At 36.7% G+C, this 22,146-nt stretch overlaps 1 protein-coding gene across 1 annotated transcript in view; it reads right to left on the bottom strand.

The window, feature by feature from the left end:
• CHMP3 (charged multivesicular body protein 3) overlaps positions 1 to 22,146 on the bottom strand; it is an 84,132-nt gene that overhangs the window by 44,252 nt on the left and 17,734 nt on the right. The window contains exon 2 of the mRNA XM_029231824.1: positions 15,837 to 15,897. Coding sequence (XP_029087657.1) covers positions 15,837 to 15,897 — 61 coding nt within the window. The remainder of the gene's footprint in view (positions 1 to 15,836; positions 15,898 to 22,146) is intronic.

Raw genomic sequence — 22,146 nt, 5'->3', positions numbered from 1 at the left:
TCCCTCTTTTCTCACTTTGTTGAGAGGTTTTATCATAAACAGATGTTGAATTTTGTCAGAAGCTTTTTCTGTATCTATTGAGATGACTGTATGATTTTTATTCTTCAGTTTATTAATGTGGTATATCACAATGTCTAATTTGCATAAAGTGAACCATCCTTCCATCCTTGGATAAATGCCACTTGATCATGGAGTATGATCCTTTTAAATGTACTGTTCAATTTGTTTGCTAATATTTTGTTGAGAATTTTTGCATCTATGTTCATCAGTGATATTGGCCTGTACTTTTCTATTTTGTGTGTGATATCTTTGTCTGGTTTTGATATCAGGGTGATGATGGCCTCATAGAATGAGTATGGAAGCATTCCTTCCTATTCAAATTTTTGGAATAGTTTTTTTTTTTTATTTTGTTGATGTGGTGTATTACATTGACTGATTTTCATAGGTGAACCATCCTTGCATTCCAGGAATAAATCCCGGTTGGTCATGGTGTATAATCCTTTTGAATCCTGTTTGCTTGTATTTTGTTGAGGACTTTTGCATCAGTGTTCATAAGGAGTATTGGTCTGTAGTTTTCTCTTCCCGTAGTGTCTTTGTCTGGCTTTGCTATGGGAAATGCTGTCCTTAGAGAACAAGTTAGATAGTGTTCCCTTTTCTTCAAGTTTCTGAAGAAGTATGAGAAAGATTGGTGTTAGTTCTTTAGATGTTTAGTAGATATCACCAGTGAATACATCAGGTCTAGGACTTTTCTTTGTTGGGAGAGATTTTTGATTACTGATTTAATCTCAAGAGTTATAAGCCTATTCAGATTTTCTATTGGTGTTTCAGTATTGGTAGATTTTATAATTCTATGAATTTGTCCATTTCATCTAAATTATCCAATTTTTTTAGTGTACAATTGTTCATAGTACTCTCTTACATTTTTTATTTCTGTAGAATCATAGTAGTGCTCCAACTGTCATTTCTGATCTTAGGAATTTGATTCCCTCTCCCTCTCCCTCCTCCTCCCTTCTTCCCTCCCCACCACCATCAATCTAGCTAAAGGTTTATCAGTTTTGGTGCTCTTTTGAAGAACTCACTTTAAGTTTCTTTGATTTTTCTCTCCTGCTTTTCTAGTCTTTATTTCTTTTTCTCTGATCTAATCTTTCTTATTTCCTTCTTTTTGTTAGCTTTAGGTTGAGTTTTTTCTTCTTTTTCTGTAAGTTGTAAAGTTAGGTTGTTGATTGATATCTTTCTTCTTTTTTAATGTAAAGCATCTTTATAGCTATAATCTCCCTCTGAGCTTTTGCTGCATCCCAAAAGTTTTGATATATAGTGCTGTGGTTTTCACTCATCTCTAGGTATTTTCTAAATTTCCTTCTTATTTTTTTTAAACTGATTGAGACTTGGTTTTTGGCCCAACACATGGTCTATCCTGGAGAATGTACCATGTGCACTTAAGAATGTGTATTCTGTTGTTGTTGCATTGAGTATTCTGCACATGTCTATTCTGTATATGTCTATCAGTATTCTGTATGTGTCTGTTAGTTCATTATAGTGTTGTTCGAGTCCTCTTTTATCTTTATTTATCTTCTGTCTGGTTATATCCAATTTTGGGAATGGGTTATTAAAATCTTCAACTATTGTTGTAGATCTACTTCCCTTCATATATTTTGATCATCTATTATTAGGTGCATAGATTACATCTTACTGTATTAAAACTTTTATTAACATATAATGTCCTTCTTTGACTCTTGTAATCTTTTCTAATTTAAAGTTTATTTTGTGCTATATCAGCACAGCAATCTCCACTCTTTTGGTTACTATTTCCACGGAATATCTTTTTCCTTCCTTTCACTTTCAACCTATTTGTATCTTAGTGTACACTAGGGTCATTTTGCCCCCATCCTGCCAAACTCTGCCTTTTAATTGGAGAGTTTAATTCATTTACATTTAAAGTGATTACTGATGAGGAGGGGCTTAATTCTGCCATGTTGCAATTTTTTCTGTAGGTCTTACAGCTTTTTCGTCCTTCATTTCCTGCATTAATGTCTTCTTTTGTATTTATCTGTTTCTTTTCTTATGGTGAAACTTCAAGTCCCTTTTCATTTGCTTTAGTGTATAATTTATATCTACCTTCTTTGTGATTACCCTGGTGAATGCACTTAATATCCTAAAGTTGTAACACTAATTTGAATTTTTATTAGCTTAACTTTAATAGTATGCAAAAACTTTACTTCTATACAGCTCTGTCCCCATCCCCATACAGCTACTGATGTCACAAAAGCACATTTTTCTGCACTGTGTTCAAAAATATAGCCTAATTTTTAAAAAATGCACATGGCTCTTAAATCATGTGAAAGCAAAAAATGAAGTTACAAGAATACTACCTTTTATAATTGCCCATGTATTTACCTTTTTTTTTTTTGGTACACAGGCCTCTCACTGTTGTGGCCTCTCCCATTGCAGAGCACAGGCTCTGGATGCGCAGGCTCAGCGGCCATGGCTCACAGGCCCAGCCACTCCGCGGCATGTGGGATCTTCCCAGACCGGGGCATGAACCCGTGTCCCCTGCATCGGCAGGTGGACTCTCAACCACTGCGCCACCAGGGAAGCCCGCCATGTATTTACCTTTAATTGAGGTATTTATTTTTTCATATGGTTTCCAGTTACTGTCTACAGTCCTTTAATTTCAACCTGAAGTACAGACACCCTTTAGCATTTCTTCCCAGGCAGGTCTAGTGGTAACAAACTCCCATAGCTTTTGTTTAAGTGGGAATGTCAAAATTTCTCCTTTGTTTTGCTGGGTATAGGATTCTCGGTGTATAGGTATCTTCTTTCAGCATTTGAATATATCAACCCACTGTCTTCTGGCCCTCAACATTTCTGATGAGAAATCTGCTGAAAATCTTATTCAGGATTGATTGTATGTGACAGGTCATTTCTTGCTGCTTTAAACATTCTCTCTGTGTCTTTCTATAGTTCAATTATAATGTGCCTTGGCATGGGTCTCTGAGTTTATTCTACGTTAGAGTGTGTGGACTTTCTTGGATGATTATATTCATGTTTTTCAGGAAATTTGTTAAGTTTCTGTCTTTATTTCTTCAAATAATCTCTCTTCCTCCTTCTCGCTTTCCTTTCCTTCTGGGACTCCCACAACGTGTATGTTGATCCAATTGATGCTGTCCAACAGGTCCCTTAGGCTCTGTTTGCTTCAAATTCTTTTCCTTCTGTTCCTCAGACTTGAACATTTCAACTGTATTATTTTCAAGTTCACTAATTCTTCTCCCTGCTCAAATTGGCTTCTGAATAACTCTAGCAATTTTTAAGTTTTCAGTTATACTTTTCAGCTGCAGAATTTATTTTTGGCTTCTTTTCATGTTTTCTCTTTACTGATACTTCCATTTTGTTTATATATCATTTTCTTGACTTTGTCCACATCTTTCTTTAGTTCTTTGCATATTTTTTTAAGAAGATGTTGGGGGTAGGAGTTTATTAATTAATTTATTTATTTTTCCTGTGTTGGGTCTTCGTTTCTGTGCAAGGGCTTTCTCTAATTGTGGCAAGCGGGGGCCACTCTTCATCATGGTGCACGGGCCTCTCACTATCGGGCCTCTCTTCTTGAGGAGCACAGGCTCCAGACGCGCAGGCTCAGTAGCTGTGGCTCACGGGCCTAGCTGCTCCGCGGCATGTGGGATCCTCCCAGACCAGGGCTCGAACCCGTGTCCCCTGCATTAGCAGGCAGATTCTCAACCACTGTGCCACCAGGGAAGCACTGCATATTTTTAAGATCACTGTTTTAAAGTCTTTATTTAGTAATCTGTCACCTGGTCTTTTTCAGGGACATTTTCTATTCATTTCTGTTCCTTTCAATGGGCCATACTTTCCTGTTTCTTTGTATGCCTTGTGATCTTGTTGTTGTTACTGTTGAAAACTGGACATTTAAACTTTTTAAGATGATAACTTTGGAAACCAGATTCTCCCACTTCCTCAGGGTTTGAAATGGTTGTTTTGTTTTATTACTGTATGGTGTCTCTGTACTGGAGATCATCCTGAGGTGTAAAGTTAGCCTTTTCAGAGCCTGTGTATTTCCCTGGGCATGCACAGTGACCACCTATATTCCCCTGTAAGTGTGGTTGCTTTTGAATGTCTTAGCTCTTGATGTTAGGAATGTAAAACGGTGCAGTGCTGTGACAAACACTATGGTGGCTCCTCAAAAATTAAATAAAGAATCATCACTTGACCTAGCAATTCCACTTTTGGGTATATACACAGAAGGACTAAAAGGAGGGGCTTGAACAGATATTTGTATACTCATGTTCATAACAGCATTATTCACAATAGCAAAAGGTAGAAATAACCCAAATTTCTAGTGATAGATGAATAGATAAACAAAATGAGATATCTACATACAGTGGAATGTTATTCAGTCTTATAAAAAGAAGGAAATTCTGATACATGCTATAACATGAATGAGTCATGAAAACATTATGGTAAGTAAAATAAGACAGACACAATGGGACAAATACTCTGTGATTACACTTATATGAGGTACTTGGAACAGTCTAATTATACATAGAGACAGAAAGCAGAATGGTGGTTACCAGGGGATGTGGAGAAGGAAAAATGGAGAGTTACTGTTTAATGGCTACAGAGTTTCAATATGAGATGAAGGAAAAATTCAGGAGATGGATAGTGGTGATGGCTGCACAGCAATGTAAATGTACTTAATGTCAATGAACTGTGTTTTTTAAAATGGTTTAAATGATCAATTTATGAACATGTGATATCACTTATATGTAGAATGTGAAATATGACACAAATGAACATATCTACGAAACAGAAACAGACTCACAGACATAGAGAACACACCTGTGGTTGCCAGGAGGGTGGGGGGAGGGAAGGATTGGGAGTTTGGGATTAGCAGATGCAAACCATTATATATAGAATGAATAAACAACAAGGTTCTACTGTATAGCACAGAAAACTATATTCAATATCCTGTGATAAACCATAATGAAAAGGAATAGGAAAAAGAATATCTACATAACTGAATCACTTTGCTGTACAGCAGAAATTAACACATTGTAAATCAACTATACTTCAATAAAATTTTTTTAAATGGTCAACTTCTGTTATGTATATTTTAATGTAATAAATAAAATGGCAGCAAGAATACTATGATTCATTAATAAACAAGTATTTATATGTAAGTACAAATACAGACAGAAATGTATCTGAAACGATGATCACCAAAATGCTTGTGGCTGTTATCTCTGGGTGGTAGGATTTCAGAGTGATTTTAACTTTCTTATTTATACTTTTCTGCATCAGTGTGTGTATTACTACCTTTATAGTCATGGGGGTAAAAACGCAAGCTAACTATGTTCATTTGAGGAGAGGGGCAAAATGAATGTTCTAAATTCACTCCAGTATTGCCTATTATGAGTGCTCTAAATGTGTTACATTTGGCTGAAAGCTAAAAATGTGGACTACCTTGAGTCCTCCATAAGACGATAAGAACTACTTGTGTTTATACTTTGCTTTAAGTTACTACTATTTTTCTTTAAATGTTTTACTGAAGTATATCATACGTACATACATATATCACACACATAACCATAAAGCCACATAAACTGTCACAAATTAAACACACCCATGTAACTAGGAATCAGATGAAGAAACAAAATATTACCAACATAACATGAGGTCCTTTTATGTCCCTACTAATTCACCATGCCCCCAACAAGGGAAACCAATATCCTGACTTCTAAGAGCATAGAACAGTCTTGCAAGTACTCTTTTTTTCACTAATATATTCTTTAAATCCATTCACCTTGACTGCTAACATAAAACCAAATGAGGATTGGTTCAAGATGGTGGAGTAGAGGAACATGCGCTCACTCCCTCTTGTGAGAGCACTAGAATCACAACTAACTGCTGAACAATCATTGACAGGAAGACACTGGAGCTCACCAAAATGATACCCCACATCCAAAGACAAAGGAGACGCCGCAATGAGACGGTAGGCGGGGCACAATCACAATAAAATCAAATCCCATAAGTGCTGGGTGGGTGACTCACAAACTGGAGAACACTTATACCACGGAAGTCCACCCACTGGAGTGAAGGTTCTGAGCCCCACGTCAGGCTTCCCAACCTGGGGGTCAGCAACGGGAGGAGGAATTTCCAGAGAATCAGACTTTGAAGGCTAGAGGGATTGATTGCAGGACTTCAAAAGGACTGGGGGAAACAGAGACTCCACTCTTGGAGGGCACACACAAAGCAGTGTGCACACCAGGACCCAAGGGGAAGGAGCAGTGACCCCATAGGAGACTGAACCAGACCTGCCTGCTAGTGTCAGAGGGTCTCTTGCAGAGGCGGGGGTGGCTGTGGCTCACTGCGGGGACAAGGACACTGGCAGCAGAAGTTTTGGGAAGTACTCATTGGCATAAGCCCTCCCGGAGTCTGCCATTAGCCTTACCAAAGACCGACAGGCTCCAGTGCTGGGTTGCCTCAGCCCAAACAACCAACAGGGAGGGAACTCAGCCCCACCCAACAGCAGACAAGCAGATTAAAGTTTTACTGAGCTCTGCCCACCAGAGCAACACCCAGCTCTACCCACCACCAGTCCCTCCCATCAGGAAGCTTGCATAAGCCTCTTAGATAGCCTCATCCACCAGAGGGCAGACAGCAGAAGCAAGAAGAACTACAATCCTGAAGCCTGTGGAATGAAAACCACATTCACAGAACGATAGACAATATGCAAAGGCAGAGGACTATGTACCAGGTGAAGGAACAAGATAAAACCCCAGAAAACCAACTGAATGAGTGGAGATAGGCAACCTCCCAGAAAAAGAATTCAGAATAATGATAGTGAAGATGATCCAGGACCTCAGAAAGAGAATGGAGGTGAAGATTGAGAAGATGCAAGAAACGTTTAACAAAGATCCAGAAGAATTAAAGAACAAACAAACAGAGGTGAACAATACAATAACTGAAATGAAAAATACACTAGAAGGAATCAATAGCAGAATAACTGAGGCAGAAGAATGGATAAATGAACTGGAAGACAGAATGGTGGAAATCACTGCCACAGAAAAGAATAAAGAAAAAAGAATGAAAAGAAGTGAAGACAGCCTAAGAGACCTCTGGTACAACATCAAATGCATGAACATTCGCATTATAGGGGTCCCAGAAGGAGAAGAGAGAGAGAAAGCACCCGAGAAAATATTTGAAGAGATTATAGTCGAAAACTTCCCTAACATGGGAAAGGAAATAGCCACCCAACTCCAGGAAGTGCAGAGAATCCCAGGCAGGATAAACCCAAGGAGAAACACACCAAGACACATAGTAGTCAAACTGACAAAAATTACATACAAAGAAAAATTATTAAAAGCAACAAGGGAAACATGACAAATAACATACAAGGGAACTCCCATAAGGTTAACAGCTGATTTCTCAGCAGAAACTCTACAAGCCAGAAGGGAGTGGCATGATATACTTAAAGTAATGAAAGGGAAGAACCTACAACCAAGATTACTCTACCCAGCAAGGATCTCATTCAGATTTGATGGAGAAATCAAAAGCTTGAGCACCACCAAACCAGCTCTACAACAAATGCCAAAGAAACTTCTCTAAGTAGGAAACACGAGAGAGGAAAAGGACCTACAGAAACAAACCCAAAACAATTAAGAATATGGTAACAGGAATATACATATCGATAATTACCTTAAATGTGAATGGATTAAATGCTCCATCCAAAAGACACAGGCTCGCTGAATGGATACAAAAACAAGATCCGTATATATGCTGTCTACAAGAGATCCACTTCAGAACTAGGGGAACATACAGACTGAAAGTGATGGAAAAAGATATTCCATGCAAATGGAAATCAAAAGAAAGCTGGAATAGCAATACTCATATCAGATAAAACAGAATTTAAAATAAAGAATGTTACAAGAGACAAGGAAGGACACTACATAATGATCAAAGGATCAATCCAAGAAGAAGATATGACAATCATAAATATATATGCAACCAACACAGGAGCACCTCAATACACAAGGCATCTGGTAACAGCTATAAGAGGGAATCGACAGTAACACAATAATAGTGGGGGACTTTAACACCTCACTTACACCAATGGACAGATCATCCAGACAGAAAAATAAGGAAACAAAAGTTTTAAATGACACAACAGACCAAATAGATTTAATTCATATTTATAGGACATTCCATCCGAAAACAGCAGATTACACTTTCGTTTCAACTGAACACGGAACACTGTCCAGGATAGATCACATCTTGGCTCACAGATCAAGCCTCGGTAAATGTGAGAAAACTGAAATCCTACCAAGCATTTTTCTGACCACAACGCTATGAGATTAGAAATAAATTTCAGGGAAAAAAACATAAAAAACACAAACACATGGAGGCTAAGCAATACATTACTAAGTAACCAAGAGATCACTGAAGAAATCAAAGAGGAAATCAAAAAATACCTAGAGACAAATGACGACGAAAACACAATGATCCAAATGATGCAGCAAAAGCAGTTCTAAGAGAAAAGTTTACAGCAATACAATCCTACCTCTAGAAACAAGAAAAATCTCAAATAAACAATCTAACCTTACACCTAAAGGAACTAGAGAAAGAAGAACAAAAACTCCCCAAAGTTAGTAGAAGGAAAGAAATCGAGATCAGAGCAGAAATAAATGGAATACAAACAAAGAAAACAATAGCAAAGGTAAATAAAACTAAAAGCTGGTTCTTTGAGAAGATAAACAAAATTGATAAGCCTTTAGCCACACTCATCAAGAAAAAGGGAGAGGACTCAAATCAATAAAATTAGAAATGAGAAAGGAGAAGTTACAACAGACACTGCAGAAATACAAAGCATAAGAGACTACTACAAGCACCTCTTGCGAATAAAGTGGACAACCTGGAAGAAATGGACAAATTCTTAGAAATGTATAACCTTCCAAGACTGAATCAGGAAGAAATAGAAAATATAAACTGACTAATCACAAGTAATGAAATTGAAACTGTGATATAAAATCTTGCAACAAAGAAAATTCCAGGACCAGATTTCTTACCAGGTAAATGCTATCAAACATTCAGAGAAGAGCTAACACCCATCCTTCTCAAGCTCTTCTAAAAAAACTGCAGAAGAAGAAACACTCCCAAACTCATTCTACAAGGCCACCATCACCCTAATACCAAAACCAGACAAAGACACGACAAAAAGAGGAAATTACAGACCAATATCACTGATGAATATAGATGCAAAAATCCTCAACAAAATACTAGCAAACAGAATCCAACAACACATTAAAAGGATCATACACCATGATCAAGTGGGATTTATCCCAGGGATGCAAGGATTCTTCAATATATGCAAATCCATCAATGTGATACACCATATTAACAAATTGAAGAATAAAAACCATACGGTCATCTCAAGAGATGCAGAAAAAGCTTTTGACAAAATTCAACCCCCATTTATGAAAAAAACTCTCCAGAGAGTGGGCATAGAGGGAACCTACCTCAACATAATAAAGTCCATGTACGACAAACCCACAGCAACATCATTCTCAATGGTGAAAAACTAAAAGTATTTCCTCTAAGATCAGGAACAAGACAAGGATGTCCACTCTCATCACTATTATTCAACATAGCTTTGGAAGTCCTAGCCACGGCAATCAGAGAAGAAAAAGAAATAAAAGGAATACAAATTGAAAAAGAAGAAGTAAAACTGTCACTGCCTGCAGATGACATGACACTATACATAGAGCATCCTAAAGATGCCACCAGAAAACTACTAGAGCTAATCAATGAATTTGGTAAAGTTGCAGGATAGAAAATTAATGCACAGAAATCTCTTGCCTTCCTATACACTAACAACGAAAGATCAGAAACAGAAATTAAGGAAACACTCCTATTTACCACTGCAACAAAAAGAATAAAATACCTAGGAATAAACCTACCTAGGGAGACAAAACACCTGTATGTAGAAAACTATAAGACACTGATGAAAGAAATTAAAGATGATACAAACAGATGGAGAGATATACCATGTTCTTGGATTGGAAGAATCAACATTGTGAAAATGACTATACTACCCAAAGCAATCTACAGATTCAATGCAATCCCTATCAAATTAGCAATGGCATTTTTTACAGAATTTGAACAAAAAATCTTAAAATTTGTATGGAGACACAAAAGACCCCCAACAGCCAAAGCAATCTTGAGGGAAAAAAACAGACTTGGAGGAATCAGACTCCCTGACTTCACACTATTCCACAAAGCTACTGTAATCAAAATAGTATGGTACTGTCACAAAACCAGACACACAGATCAATGGAAAAGAACAGGGAGCCCAGAAATGAACCACACGCTTATGGTCAATTCATCTATGACAAAGGAGGCAAGGATATACAATGGAGAAAAGACAGTCTCTTCAATAAGTGGGGCTGTGAAAATTGGACAGCTACATGTAAAAGAATGAAATTAGAACACTCCCTAACACCACACAGAAAAATAAACTCCAAATGGATTAAAGACCTAAATGTAAAACCAGACAGTATAAAACGCTTAGCGGAAAACAAAGGAAGAACACTCTTTGACATAAATCACAGCAAGATCTTTTTGGACCCACCTCCCAGAGTAATGGAAATAAAAACAAAAATAAACAAGTGGGACCTAATGAAACTTAAAATCTTTTGCACAGCAAAGGAAACCATAAAAAAGACGAAAAGACAACCCTCAGAATGGGAGAAAATATTTGCAAATGAATCAACAGACAAAGGATCAATCTCCAAAATATACCAACAGCTCATGCAGCTCAATATGAGAAAAACAAACAACCCAATTCTAAAATGGGCAGAAGACCTAAATAGACATTTCTCCAAAGAAGACACACAGATGGCCAAGAGGCACATGAAAAGCTGCTCAACATCACTAATTATTAGAGAAATGCAAATCAAAACTACAATGGGGTATCACCTCACATCGGTTAGAATGGGCATCATCAGAAAATCTACAAACAACAAATGCTGGAGAGGGTGTGGAGAAAAGGGAACCCTCTTGCACTGTTGGTGGGAATGTAAATTGATACAGCCACTATGGAGAACAGTATGGAGGTTCCTTAAAAAACTAAAAGTAGAATTACCATATGACCCAACAATCCCACTACTGGGCATATACACACAGAAAACTGTAATTCAAAAAGACACATGCACCCAAATGTTCACTGCAGCCCTATTTACAACAGCCAGGTCATGGAAGCAACCTAAATGTCCATTGACAGATGAATGGATAAAGAAGATGTGGTACATGTATACAATGGAGTATTACTCAGCCATAACAAGGAATGAAACTGGGTCATTTGTAGAGATGTGGATGGACCTAGAGACTGTCATAGAGTGAAGTAAGTAAGAGAGAGAAAAACAAATATTGTATATTAACACATATATGTGGAATCTAGAAAAATGGTACAGATGAACCGGTTTGCAGGGCAGAAATAGAGACACAGATGTAGAGAACAAATGTATGGACGCCAAGGGGGGAAAGCAGGGGGTGGGGTGGTGGTGGGATGAATTGGGAGACTGGGATTGACATATACACTAATATGTATAAAATAGATAACTAATAAGAACCTGCTGTATAAAAATAAAATTCAAATCAAAGACTAAATAAAGCTATGTAATCTAAAAAGATAAAAAACAAAAACACACAAAAAAACAAATCAAAGACTTTAGAAGTGTTTCAGTGGTAAACCTTCATATGCAAGTAACATTTAAAGCAATCACATTATTTCAAAGTTATACTTTGTCTAAAGTAACCCCCACCCTCCTTTTTTGGTATCACCATAAATGTAGTAAATTGTCTACTATATGCCAAGTACTGTCCTAAACATTTTACATACATTCACAGATTTAATTGTCAGTACAGTTCTGTGAGATTCAAAGAATTTTAATAGGGACAGGTGGCTAACTGATAGCAGTGATGGTTTAAATCTGGTAGTGTAAGGACTCCAAAACCCACTATTATTTTTCTGATATCATGTTAGTTAGCTAACTAATAAATTGCTATGAATGAGAAATAACAGGAACCATGAGGAGAAAGACAGAGCTTGAAGATCATTTAACCAGATAAATGAGCTATGGATGTGAGAAGGTATACAATAAGCAAAGCACAAAACAGGAATAAACAAGGTTTGTGAGACACTAACTGAATTTATGTGGTTTCTAAAGATGACATGAATCAATTGTTTGTGCTATTATTGTCATACATTGTCATAGTTCTACATTATGTTTTATGCCCCATATTATTACTTTTACTTTAAACAGTCAATAATTATTAAAAAGAAGCTCTTAAAAGAGAAAAACATTATATTTACTTACATACTTATAATTTCCAGCATGCTTCATTCCTCTGGGTAAATCCAAATTTGTATCTGGTATGATTTTCCTTCAGCTTACAACTTCCTTTAACGTTTCTTGTACTGTAGACCTACTAGCAACAAATTCTCTTGGCTTTTGTATACAAGTATCTTTACTTCACCTTTGAATGCTGTTTTCATTGGACTCAGAATTCTAGGATAATGTGGGTATTTTTCTTTTATTGTATCAAAGATGTTTTGGTTCGTATTGTTTCTGATAATAAAATTTTAATCATTACCCTTTCCTCAGACTGTTTTATCTCTTTATTGTTACCTTTCAGTAATTTGCTTATAATACGTCCTGGCAAGGTTTTCTTTGTGTTTATCCCGTTTGAAATTGGAGTTCCTTGGATCTGTGGGTTTACAGTTTTCATCAGCTATTATATCATGTGATCCTTTCTGGACTCTTTTCCTTCTGAGACTCAAATTACATGTTGGATCATTTGATTTTTTTTTTTTTTACTTTTTTCTCTCAGTACTGCAGTTTGGATAGTTTGTATTACTATCTTTGATTTCACTGATCTTGTTTTCTGTAGTGTATAATCTGCTTGTTCAACCCATTCAGTGAAGCTTTCATTTTACTTCACTTTATTCTAGATCTTTCATCTGAGTTCTACTTTGTTCTTTTCAATATCTTCTATTTACCTCTTCATTATGTTCATGTTTTCCTTTGAAACATATGTTCATTATGTTTTCCTCTAAATCCCTCAACATATTATAATAGCTGTTTAAAATCCCTGTCTGCTTATTCATTTGATCATCTATTTTTTTTCTGGGTCTATTTATATTTCCTGATTTTTCTCTTGATTTTGGGTCACACTTTCCTAGTTACTTTTCATTGGATGTTGAACACTCTAAATGTTTCATTTTGGGGTATCTGCAATTTTGGTAGTTCAGCCTTAAAGAGCTTTAAAGAATGTTCAGCTTTATTTTGGTAGTTCAGCTTTCAAGACTTCTTTTAATTTTTATTTATTTTTATTTTATTTTTTAAATTAATTTTTATTGGAGTATAGTTGCTTTACAATGTTGCATTAGTTTCTACTGTACAACAAAGTGAATCAGCTCTACATATATATATATCTCCTCTTTTTTGGATTTCCTTCCCATTTAGGTCACCACAGAGCACTGAGTAGAGTTCCTGTGCTATACAGTAACAGATCTGCTTTTAAGCTTCGTTGGTGTGGGCATATGGTAGCCTTTAAGCTAGGGCTACTTTCACCTTAATATTAAGGCATGACCCTTCTGCAGTCTCTACTGAATGCCCCAGATATTCAACAAAGTCTCTTTACTGTGTCTGGTCAGAACTCTACCATCTCTCAATCCTCTGTTAACTCTGGGAACTGTCTAGCTTATAGCCCCCTCCTGGTAGTTGTTCTGTCCCCAGTAACTGTTCTTCGCCTAGCCTCCTAAAATCTCATTCTAAGTATGCACAGCTTAGTAGTCAGCTAAAGACTCAATGGGACCCTGTGCGGATATTACAGCTTTTTCTTTGGATATTGCTCTTGTTCTGATACTCTGCCCCACAAGTTCCAGCCACTGCAGCCTCCCTGAACCCTAGTCTCTTCCTCCTCAATTCAGTGAGAACACCACACTCTGCTTGGAATCTCCTTCCACAGCTATGACCTTGAAAGTCTCCCTAGGCAGAAAATGAGGACCATATTAGGGCTCTCTCCTTTTGCTTCCCTCTTCTCACTGATCAAAATCCTGCACTGACAGTTATCCAATGTTTGAAAACAGATGTTTCACAGCTTTTGTCCAGTTTTTTCTTTATTTACAATGGAGTGCAAGCTCAAATCCATAACCATTACTCCATCATGGCTATGAATGTAATTCCCCTCTGTAATTATTTTTTATTTATTTACTTTTGGAATATCTTATTTACAAGTATTTTTTTCATTTTTATTTTTTTAATTGAAGTATAATTGCTGTACAATATTATATAAGTTACAGATGTACAAGTTACTATCTGTACAGATGTACAGACAGCGATTCACAATTTGTAAAGGCTTTACTCCATTTACAGTTATAAAATATTGGCTATATTCCCCATGTTGTATAATATATCCTTGTAGCTTATTTTTTTTTCCTTGTAGCTTATTTTATACCTAATAGTTCATACATTTTACTTCCCTACCCCTATATTGCTATTCTAATTCTTTTTTAAAAGGAGTGATATGGTGATACCTCTGTTATTAATTTTTCTCCAATCATGAAAGTGTTAAAAATCATAAAAGTTTTAAATGTTACTCTTTGCAAGTCACCTTAGTTTTAAGTAGTACTCAACAATAATCAACTTTATTTAGAAACATATTTTGCTCAATTTACAGCCATGCTAAGATAAACTGTAGCAAAAATGGAACTGCATTCCTTACATACAATTTATTTAATTTGAATTCCATAAAACCATTTCTTTGTAAGTAGGAAGAGGTTTCTTTACTTTTTTTTTCCAAATGGCTTAAAACAACAAAAATTTATTCTTTAATTGTAGTGATCAGAAGTCTAAAATTGGGACTTCCCTGGTGGTCCAGCAGTTGGGACCCCACGCTCCCAAAGCAGGGGGCCTGGATTCGATCCCTGGTTGGGGAACTAGATCCCACATGCCGCAAACTAAGAGCCTGCATGCCGCAACTAAAAGATCCTGCATGCGGCAATGAAGATCCTGTGTGCCGCAACTAAGACCCAGCACAGCCCAATAAATTTTAAAAAACAAAAACAAAAAAGAAGTCTAAAATCCAGGTGTTGGAAGGGCTGTGTTTCTTCTGGAAGCTTCAGGGAAGAATCCATTTCCTTGTCTTTTCTAGTTTCTAGAGGTCAACTGCATTCCTTAGCTTGTGTCTTCTTCCTCCATCTTCAAAGCATAGCACTCTAACATCTGGTTCTGTGGTCACATCTCCTTTTCTCTCACTTTTTCTCAACATACTGCCTCCCTCTTATCAGGACTCTTATGAGCCCACCCAGATAGCCCAGGATTAATCTCCCCACCTCAAGATCCTTAATTTAATCAAATCTGCAAGTTCCCTTTTGCTATGTAAGGTAACATATTCACAGGTTCTGGGGATTAGGACGTGGACATCTTTGGGAGGCCGTTATTCTGTCCACCACAGAATGTGAGCGCCTGCTTTGTTTCCAACAGTAACCTGGACTCTAGGAAATCACAGATGAATGAACATGGCTTCTCCCCCTTGAATAGCTCAATGCCAGGCTGGAGGAAAGATTTTAGTTCTTATCAAATGTAAAGATCTTTGAGTTGATTATATCTTGTTTTTCTTACTATAATTAGAAAGCAAATAATTAGGGCAGCCATAAATAATTAATATAAACTATGTTTTATAGATGTAGATACAGTTTACTTTTATGAACTAATGCAAAATACACCAAGATAAAGAATAGGAGATGTAAAATAATAATTTACCTCTTATTTGCCTGTCAACAACTCTCATTTCCTTTCTTATCTTCAATGACCATTCATTCACCTGGGAAAAATTTTACAAAAGGAATTATAAGAGAAGTCAATATCCCCAATTCACCACATTTTAAAGAATTTTATATTAATTCTACATTTATTCCTGACACAAGCTAGAAATAATATAAATCTATTTTGAAAGAAACAGCCTTAGGGCCAAATTCTTTTTTTTTCCTCTCTGACCAAATTCTGTGTTTTCTTTTCCATCTTTTTATTCACAGTACATAGAAGTCTCAAACTATTCAAAGATTCGTATCTGAAGGCAGTATGAAGCACTTTATACAAGCTCCCCAAGAAAGTTCAGTACCCTGCAAGCATATAAACATTTTTCATGAGGTGCCATGGGCATAGAAAGGTTTTATGGGCATCAGAAGATTTTCAATTTCTATACATAATTATTAAAAAAAAAAACTTCTCTGCCTATGTGATAAGAATTCACCTTCTCCTTCTCCCCTTTAACAATTACACTTTTTCATTTTACAAAAGAAATATATTCCTCTAACCTGTGTGTCTCTTCTTACCATGATAGGTTTCCCTGAGAGGCAAAAACCTCTGAAGCACTAAACATAGGGCCAACTAGAAATACTGCTATAGGTGTTGAAAAAGTAGTGAATGACTCTAATTATTACCAAATTCTTATGCATTTCTTTCTAATTCTTCAGTTTCAAAAATGAAGGAAAATCTGAGTTATCAGCTAATAAATCATTAAAATTTTACATTTAATCAATTATTGCTTTTTGGCATATGACACAGAAGTTCAAAAAACTAAGTGACACTGACAAAGAAAAATCCTTTCCACTACCATCTACTTATTTATATTAACAATGTTTCTCATCATTTGAGTCTAATAAAACATAAAATAGGGCTTTCTTCTAGTTGAGACTCCTCACGATGAGGCTGTCTTCTCTGCATCACAGCCATGCCATCCAAGGACCCTCTGCAGTTGGCGCAGCCCTTCAGACACAAGAAGATGACCACAGCCATGGCACACTGGCTCCTTAGGTGAATGGGTTACCCCCAGAGATGATCCAACCACGCACAGCTACAATACAGCTACAAGTTACTGGGACTGGTTCTGCTTCTGGACAAGGAGCAATTTGCTGGCATGGACCTCGGTGTCTGTGTGAAGGGTGGTGGTCACACAGCCCAGCTTTTGCAATCCACCAGTCCACCTCCAAAGCCCTGGTGATCTTACTATCAGAAATTTGTGGATAGGCTTCCAAAAAGATAAAAGATATCCTCATCCTGTATGACTGGGCATCGCTAGTAGCTGCAAATTCAAACATTTGGAGACCCTGGTGTCTGCAATTACTACCAGAAATCCTACCAATAAGCCCATCATGAGGATCAGGGTTCACCTTTATAATAAGCAATGGTTGTGGGATTTAAGGTAAAAAATAATAAAACAGGAATGGAATTGATGCTAACACTTTAGCATTCATCCATGAATACATGAACTAAATGGCATTAAAAAATTAATATCCTGGGCTTCCCTGGTGGCACAGTGATTGAGAGTCCGCCTGCTGATGCAGGGGACACGGGTTCGTGCCCCAGTCCGGGAAGATCCCACATGCCGCAGAGAGGCTGGGCCCGTGAGCCATGGCCGCTGAGCCTGCGCGTCCAGAGCCTGTGCTCCGCAACAGGAGAGGCCACAACAGTGAGAGGCCCGTGTACAGCAAAAAAAAAAAAATTCATATCCTTAAGATGTATTTCCAATAAATTTCACTTTTTAATGACTTTAAAATTATTTAACAAAATCTGTAAAATATTTATTATTCATCAACTCTAATAACTCCACCCAGATGAAATATTAAAGCACTTAAAACTGTATGGTTATACAATTTTAAAAGTTAATGTTAGCTTTAAATATATATATACTTTTAAGTGAAATTCACGTAACTATACTTAGCCATTTTTAAAATAAATTTTATTTATTTTTAAAAGTTTGGCTGCTTTCGGTCTTCGTTGCTGTGCACAGGCTTTCTTTAGTTGTGGCGAGCGGGGGTTACTCTTTGTTGCGGTGTGCGGGCTTCTCATTGTGGTGGCTTCTCTTGTTGCACTGCATGGGCTCTAGGCACATGGGCTTCAGTAGCTGTGGCATGCAGGCTCAGTAGTTGTGGCACATGGGCTTAGTTGCTCCGCAGCATGTGGGGTCTTCCTGGACCAGGGCTTGAATCCGTGTTCCCTGCATTGGCAAGCGGATTCTTAACCACTGCGCCACCAGGGAAGCCCTACTTAGCCATTTTAAAATGTACAATTCAAGGGCATTTAGTGCCTTTACAATGCTGTGCAATCAACAACTCCCTATAGTCTCAGAAATTTTTCAATATATCAGAAGAACACACTATAACCTATAAATAATCTTCCCCTATGGCCATCCTCCCTCCCATACCCTGGCAAAAACTAATTTGCTTTTATGTCTTTTGATATGCTTATTTTGATATTTAATACAAAAGAAATCATATAATACGTGGTCTTTTGTGTCTGGCTTTTTCCATTAGGTATAGTGGTTTTGAGGTTCATCTATGTTGTACCATGTATCAACAATTTTAGTTGTTTTTTTTTTGCTGTGGACTATTTTTAAAGCCTTTATTGAATTTGTTACAATATTGCTTCTGTTTTATGTTTTAGTTTTTTGGCTGCGAGGCATGTGGGATCTTAGCTCCCTGACCAGGGATCAAACCCTCACCCCCTGCACTGGAAGGTGAAGTCTTAACCACTGGACTGCCAGGGAAGTCCCTATCAACATTTTTTATGGCTAAATAATATTACCTTGAGTGTACATACAACACAAATTGTTTATCCATTCACCCAGTGACGGACATTTGGGTTGCTTCCATGTTTTGGTTACTGTGAATATGAACATCTGTATACAAGTATTTGTCTGAGTACCTATTTTCAATTCTTTTGGGTATAAACCTAGGAGTAAAATTGCTGGGTCATATGATAGTTCTATTTTATATTTTTGAGGAACTCCACAACTTTTTTTCAAAGGGGCTTCACCATTTTACATTCCCACAAGCAATGTACAAGGGTTCCTATTTCTCCACATCCTTATCAACACTTGTTATCTTCCAATTTTTTGATTATAGCCAATCTGTTGGACCTGTTGAAAGAGCATCTCATTATGATTTTGATTTGCATTTCCTTAATGATCAATAAAGTTGAATATCTTTTCATGTGTTTGTTGGCCATTTGTATATCTCCTTTGGAGAAATGTCTATTGATGTCTTCTATCCATTCAGCTGTCTTTTTATTGTTAAGTTATATGAGTACTTTATATATTCTGATAGTAAACCCTTATCAGATATATAATTTGCAAATATTTTCTCCCATTCCATAGTTTATCTTTTTACTTGTTTGATAATGTACTTTGATACACAAAAGCTTTTAATGAATTCCAATTTGTCTATTTTTTTCTTCTGTTGCTTGTGCTTTTGGTGTTATAGCAAAAGAATCCATTTCCAGATATGAGGTCATGAAGACTTACCTTTATGTGTTTTCTGAGTTTTATAGTTTTAGGTCAAAGACTTTAATTTCGGTCTTTGATCCAAGTTAATTTCTGTATATGGAGTGAGGCAGGGGCCCAGCTTCGTTTCTTTGCATGTGGATATCCACTTGTCACAGACCTTGTTGAAGAGACTATCTTTCTCTCACTGAATGATCTTGGCACCCTTATAGAAAATCAACTGGCCACAGATGTATGGGTTTACTTCTGGGATCTCAATCCTATTCTATTGACTGATCTATACATCTATCCTTATGCTATTACCACAGTTTTAGTTACTATAGCTTTACGATAAGTTTTGGAATCTTGAACTGCGGGTCCTCCAAATTTGTTTTTCTTTCTCAGTATGGTTTTGGCTATTTGGAACCTGTTGTAGTATTCCATGTGAATTTGTGGCTCAACTTTTCCATTTCTGCAAGAAAGGCATTTGGAGTTTTGACAGGCACTGCACTGAATCTGCAGATCACTTTGGTGGTACGGCCATCTTAACAACATTAAGTCTTGCAATTCATAAACTTGGAATTTCTTCCTGTAATTTTTTGTAGTTTTCAGTGTACAAATGTACTGTTTCTTTGGTTAAATTTATCCCTCAGTATTTTATCATTTTGGATGCTACTGTAAATGAAATTTTAAAATTTCCCTTTTAGATTTTTCATTGCTAGTGTAAAAAACACAACTGATTTTTAAAATATTTACCTTGAAACCTGCAACTCTGTTGAATTCACTTATAACTAATTTTCTGGTGCCGAGGAATCTTTAGCATAGTCTATCTGTGGAATCATGTTATCTGCAAATTAATAGGTTTACTTCTTATCAGTGTGGGTGCTTTTTATTCCTTTCTCTTGCTCTACTGCTCTGGCTAGGACTTCTAATGCAATGTTGATTAGTAGCAAAACATCTGGTGTCTTTGTCTTGTTCCTGCTCTTAGGGAAAAAGCTTTCAGTCTTTCACAATTTATAATGTATAATGAAGTATAAGGTGAGCTGTCAATTTTCATAAATGCCCTTTATCATGTTAGGGAGGCTCCCTTCTATTCTTAGTTCGCTGAGTGTTTTTATCATAAAAAGTATTTACATATTTTTGTTCCAAGTATAATTATTTCAAGCATAAAAGTATTACATTAGGAGAAATCTATAGGAGAAAGTGGAATAGAAAAAAATAGAGATTCTCGTTCAAAGAGAAAAAAATAATGAAAACTGTCTGACTATAAATAAGAACTTGTGCATGTATGTTTTAAATGAACACTGATAGGTATCGAATCACTGTGATACTTTTAGAAGTGTCCTAACAATTCTATTCAAACACAACAACATTTACTATATACAAAAAATCATACCATTTGCAACTGTTAAAACTCATGATAGAAATATAAAATACTGATTTACAAATGTCCAAGGGGAACACAGGTACTCAAAATTACTGTAGGTGATACACCAGAAATATGAAGACACTGTTATAATCTAACCAGAACTTTCAGAAAGAGCAGGAAAGAAAATTCAACATTCAAACAGTCAACTATTTACTGAGCACCCACTACAACCTGTTCAATGTGCCAGGCACCACTCAATGTGCTAGTGATATAGCAGGAAACAATATAAAGACTTATGAACCTACATTCTAATGAGGACAGACAATAAGCAAATAAACATGTAAATGTATACTAGGTCAGAAAATTAGTGCTAGGGAGAAAAATAAAGCAAGGAAGTAGGACAAGGGGAGTTGGAAAAGGATTACTTTATACGTGAAGATGAAAGAAATTTCAATGGCTGAGTTGACTTTTGAGCAGACCTGAAGACACCTGCAAGGGAACCATGTGACTATCCACTATCCAGATAGGGGGAGGGGCTATGGCATTTTACTCTGTGTAAGAACAAAAGGCACTAAGAGACCTAGGCAAAAGAGTGTCCTTCAATACAGACTAAGGAATGGGGGTACAAGACCAGGTTTGATTAAATAATTTTTAAAATTAATTTATTTATTTATCTTTGGCTGCACTGAGTCTTCGCTGCTGCACACAGGCTTTCTCTAGTTGAGGTGAGCAGAGGCTACTCTTCGTTGCAGTGCGCAGGTTTCTCATTGTGGTAGCTTCTCTTGTTGCGGAGCATGGGCTCTAGGTGTGCGGGCTTCAGTAGTTGTGGCATGTGGGCTCTAGAGCACAGGCTCAGTAGTTGTGGTTCACGGGCTTAGTTGCTCCGCGGCATGTGGAATCTTCCTGGACCAAGGCTCGAACCCATGTCCCCTGCATTGGCAGGTGGATTCTTAACCCCTGAGCTACCAGAGAAGTCCCTGATTAAATAATTTTTGTTTGAACTAGCAACTTTAATAAAACTATTTCATTTCAGGTTTATAGAAAAAATATTTATCATCTATTACACATAAATAATCATATAAGGCAGTGAACTACTCCTAATCCTGTATATGATACACTAAATCTGTTTAATTTTTTTTTTCCAGCAGTTACTGGAATTCCAGGAACAATGCCTAGTATAAATTTCACAATGCAAATTTAAACCTGAAAATTAGGCAGAATGAACAACTGCAGTGGTTTTTAAGCTTGGTTTTAGTAGCAGAATCCTTCAAATAAATGTAACATGGAACTCCACAGATACAAAAAAGATTATAATGTACATTTATCACGTAAGTTCAGGTTCAAAACTTTTACTAATATAAAGCAAATAAATGAGAATACTCTGTCCCGATGAAAGATAAAACTCTAAATTAGTTGTTATGATGTTATACCAACTTCAGCAT

The sequence above is a fragment of the Monodon monoceros genome, unplaced genomic scaffold (genome assembly GCF_005190385.1).
Source record: "Monodon monoceros isolate NGI ecotype Baffin Bay Population unplaced genomic scaffold, NGI_Narwhal_1 Super_Scaffold_19, whole genome shotgun sequence".
NCBI lineage: Eukaryota > Metazoa > Chordata > Mammalia > Artiodactyla > Monodontidae > Monodon > Monodon monoceros.
The sequence above is the reverse complement of the archived record's forward strand: the minus strand, read 5'-3'. Positions and strand labels throughout refer to the sequence as shown.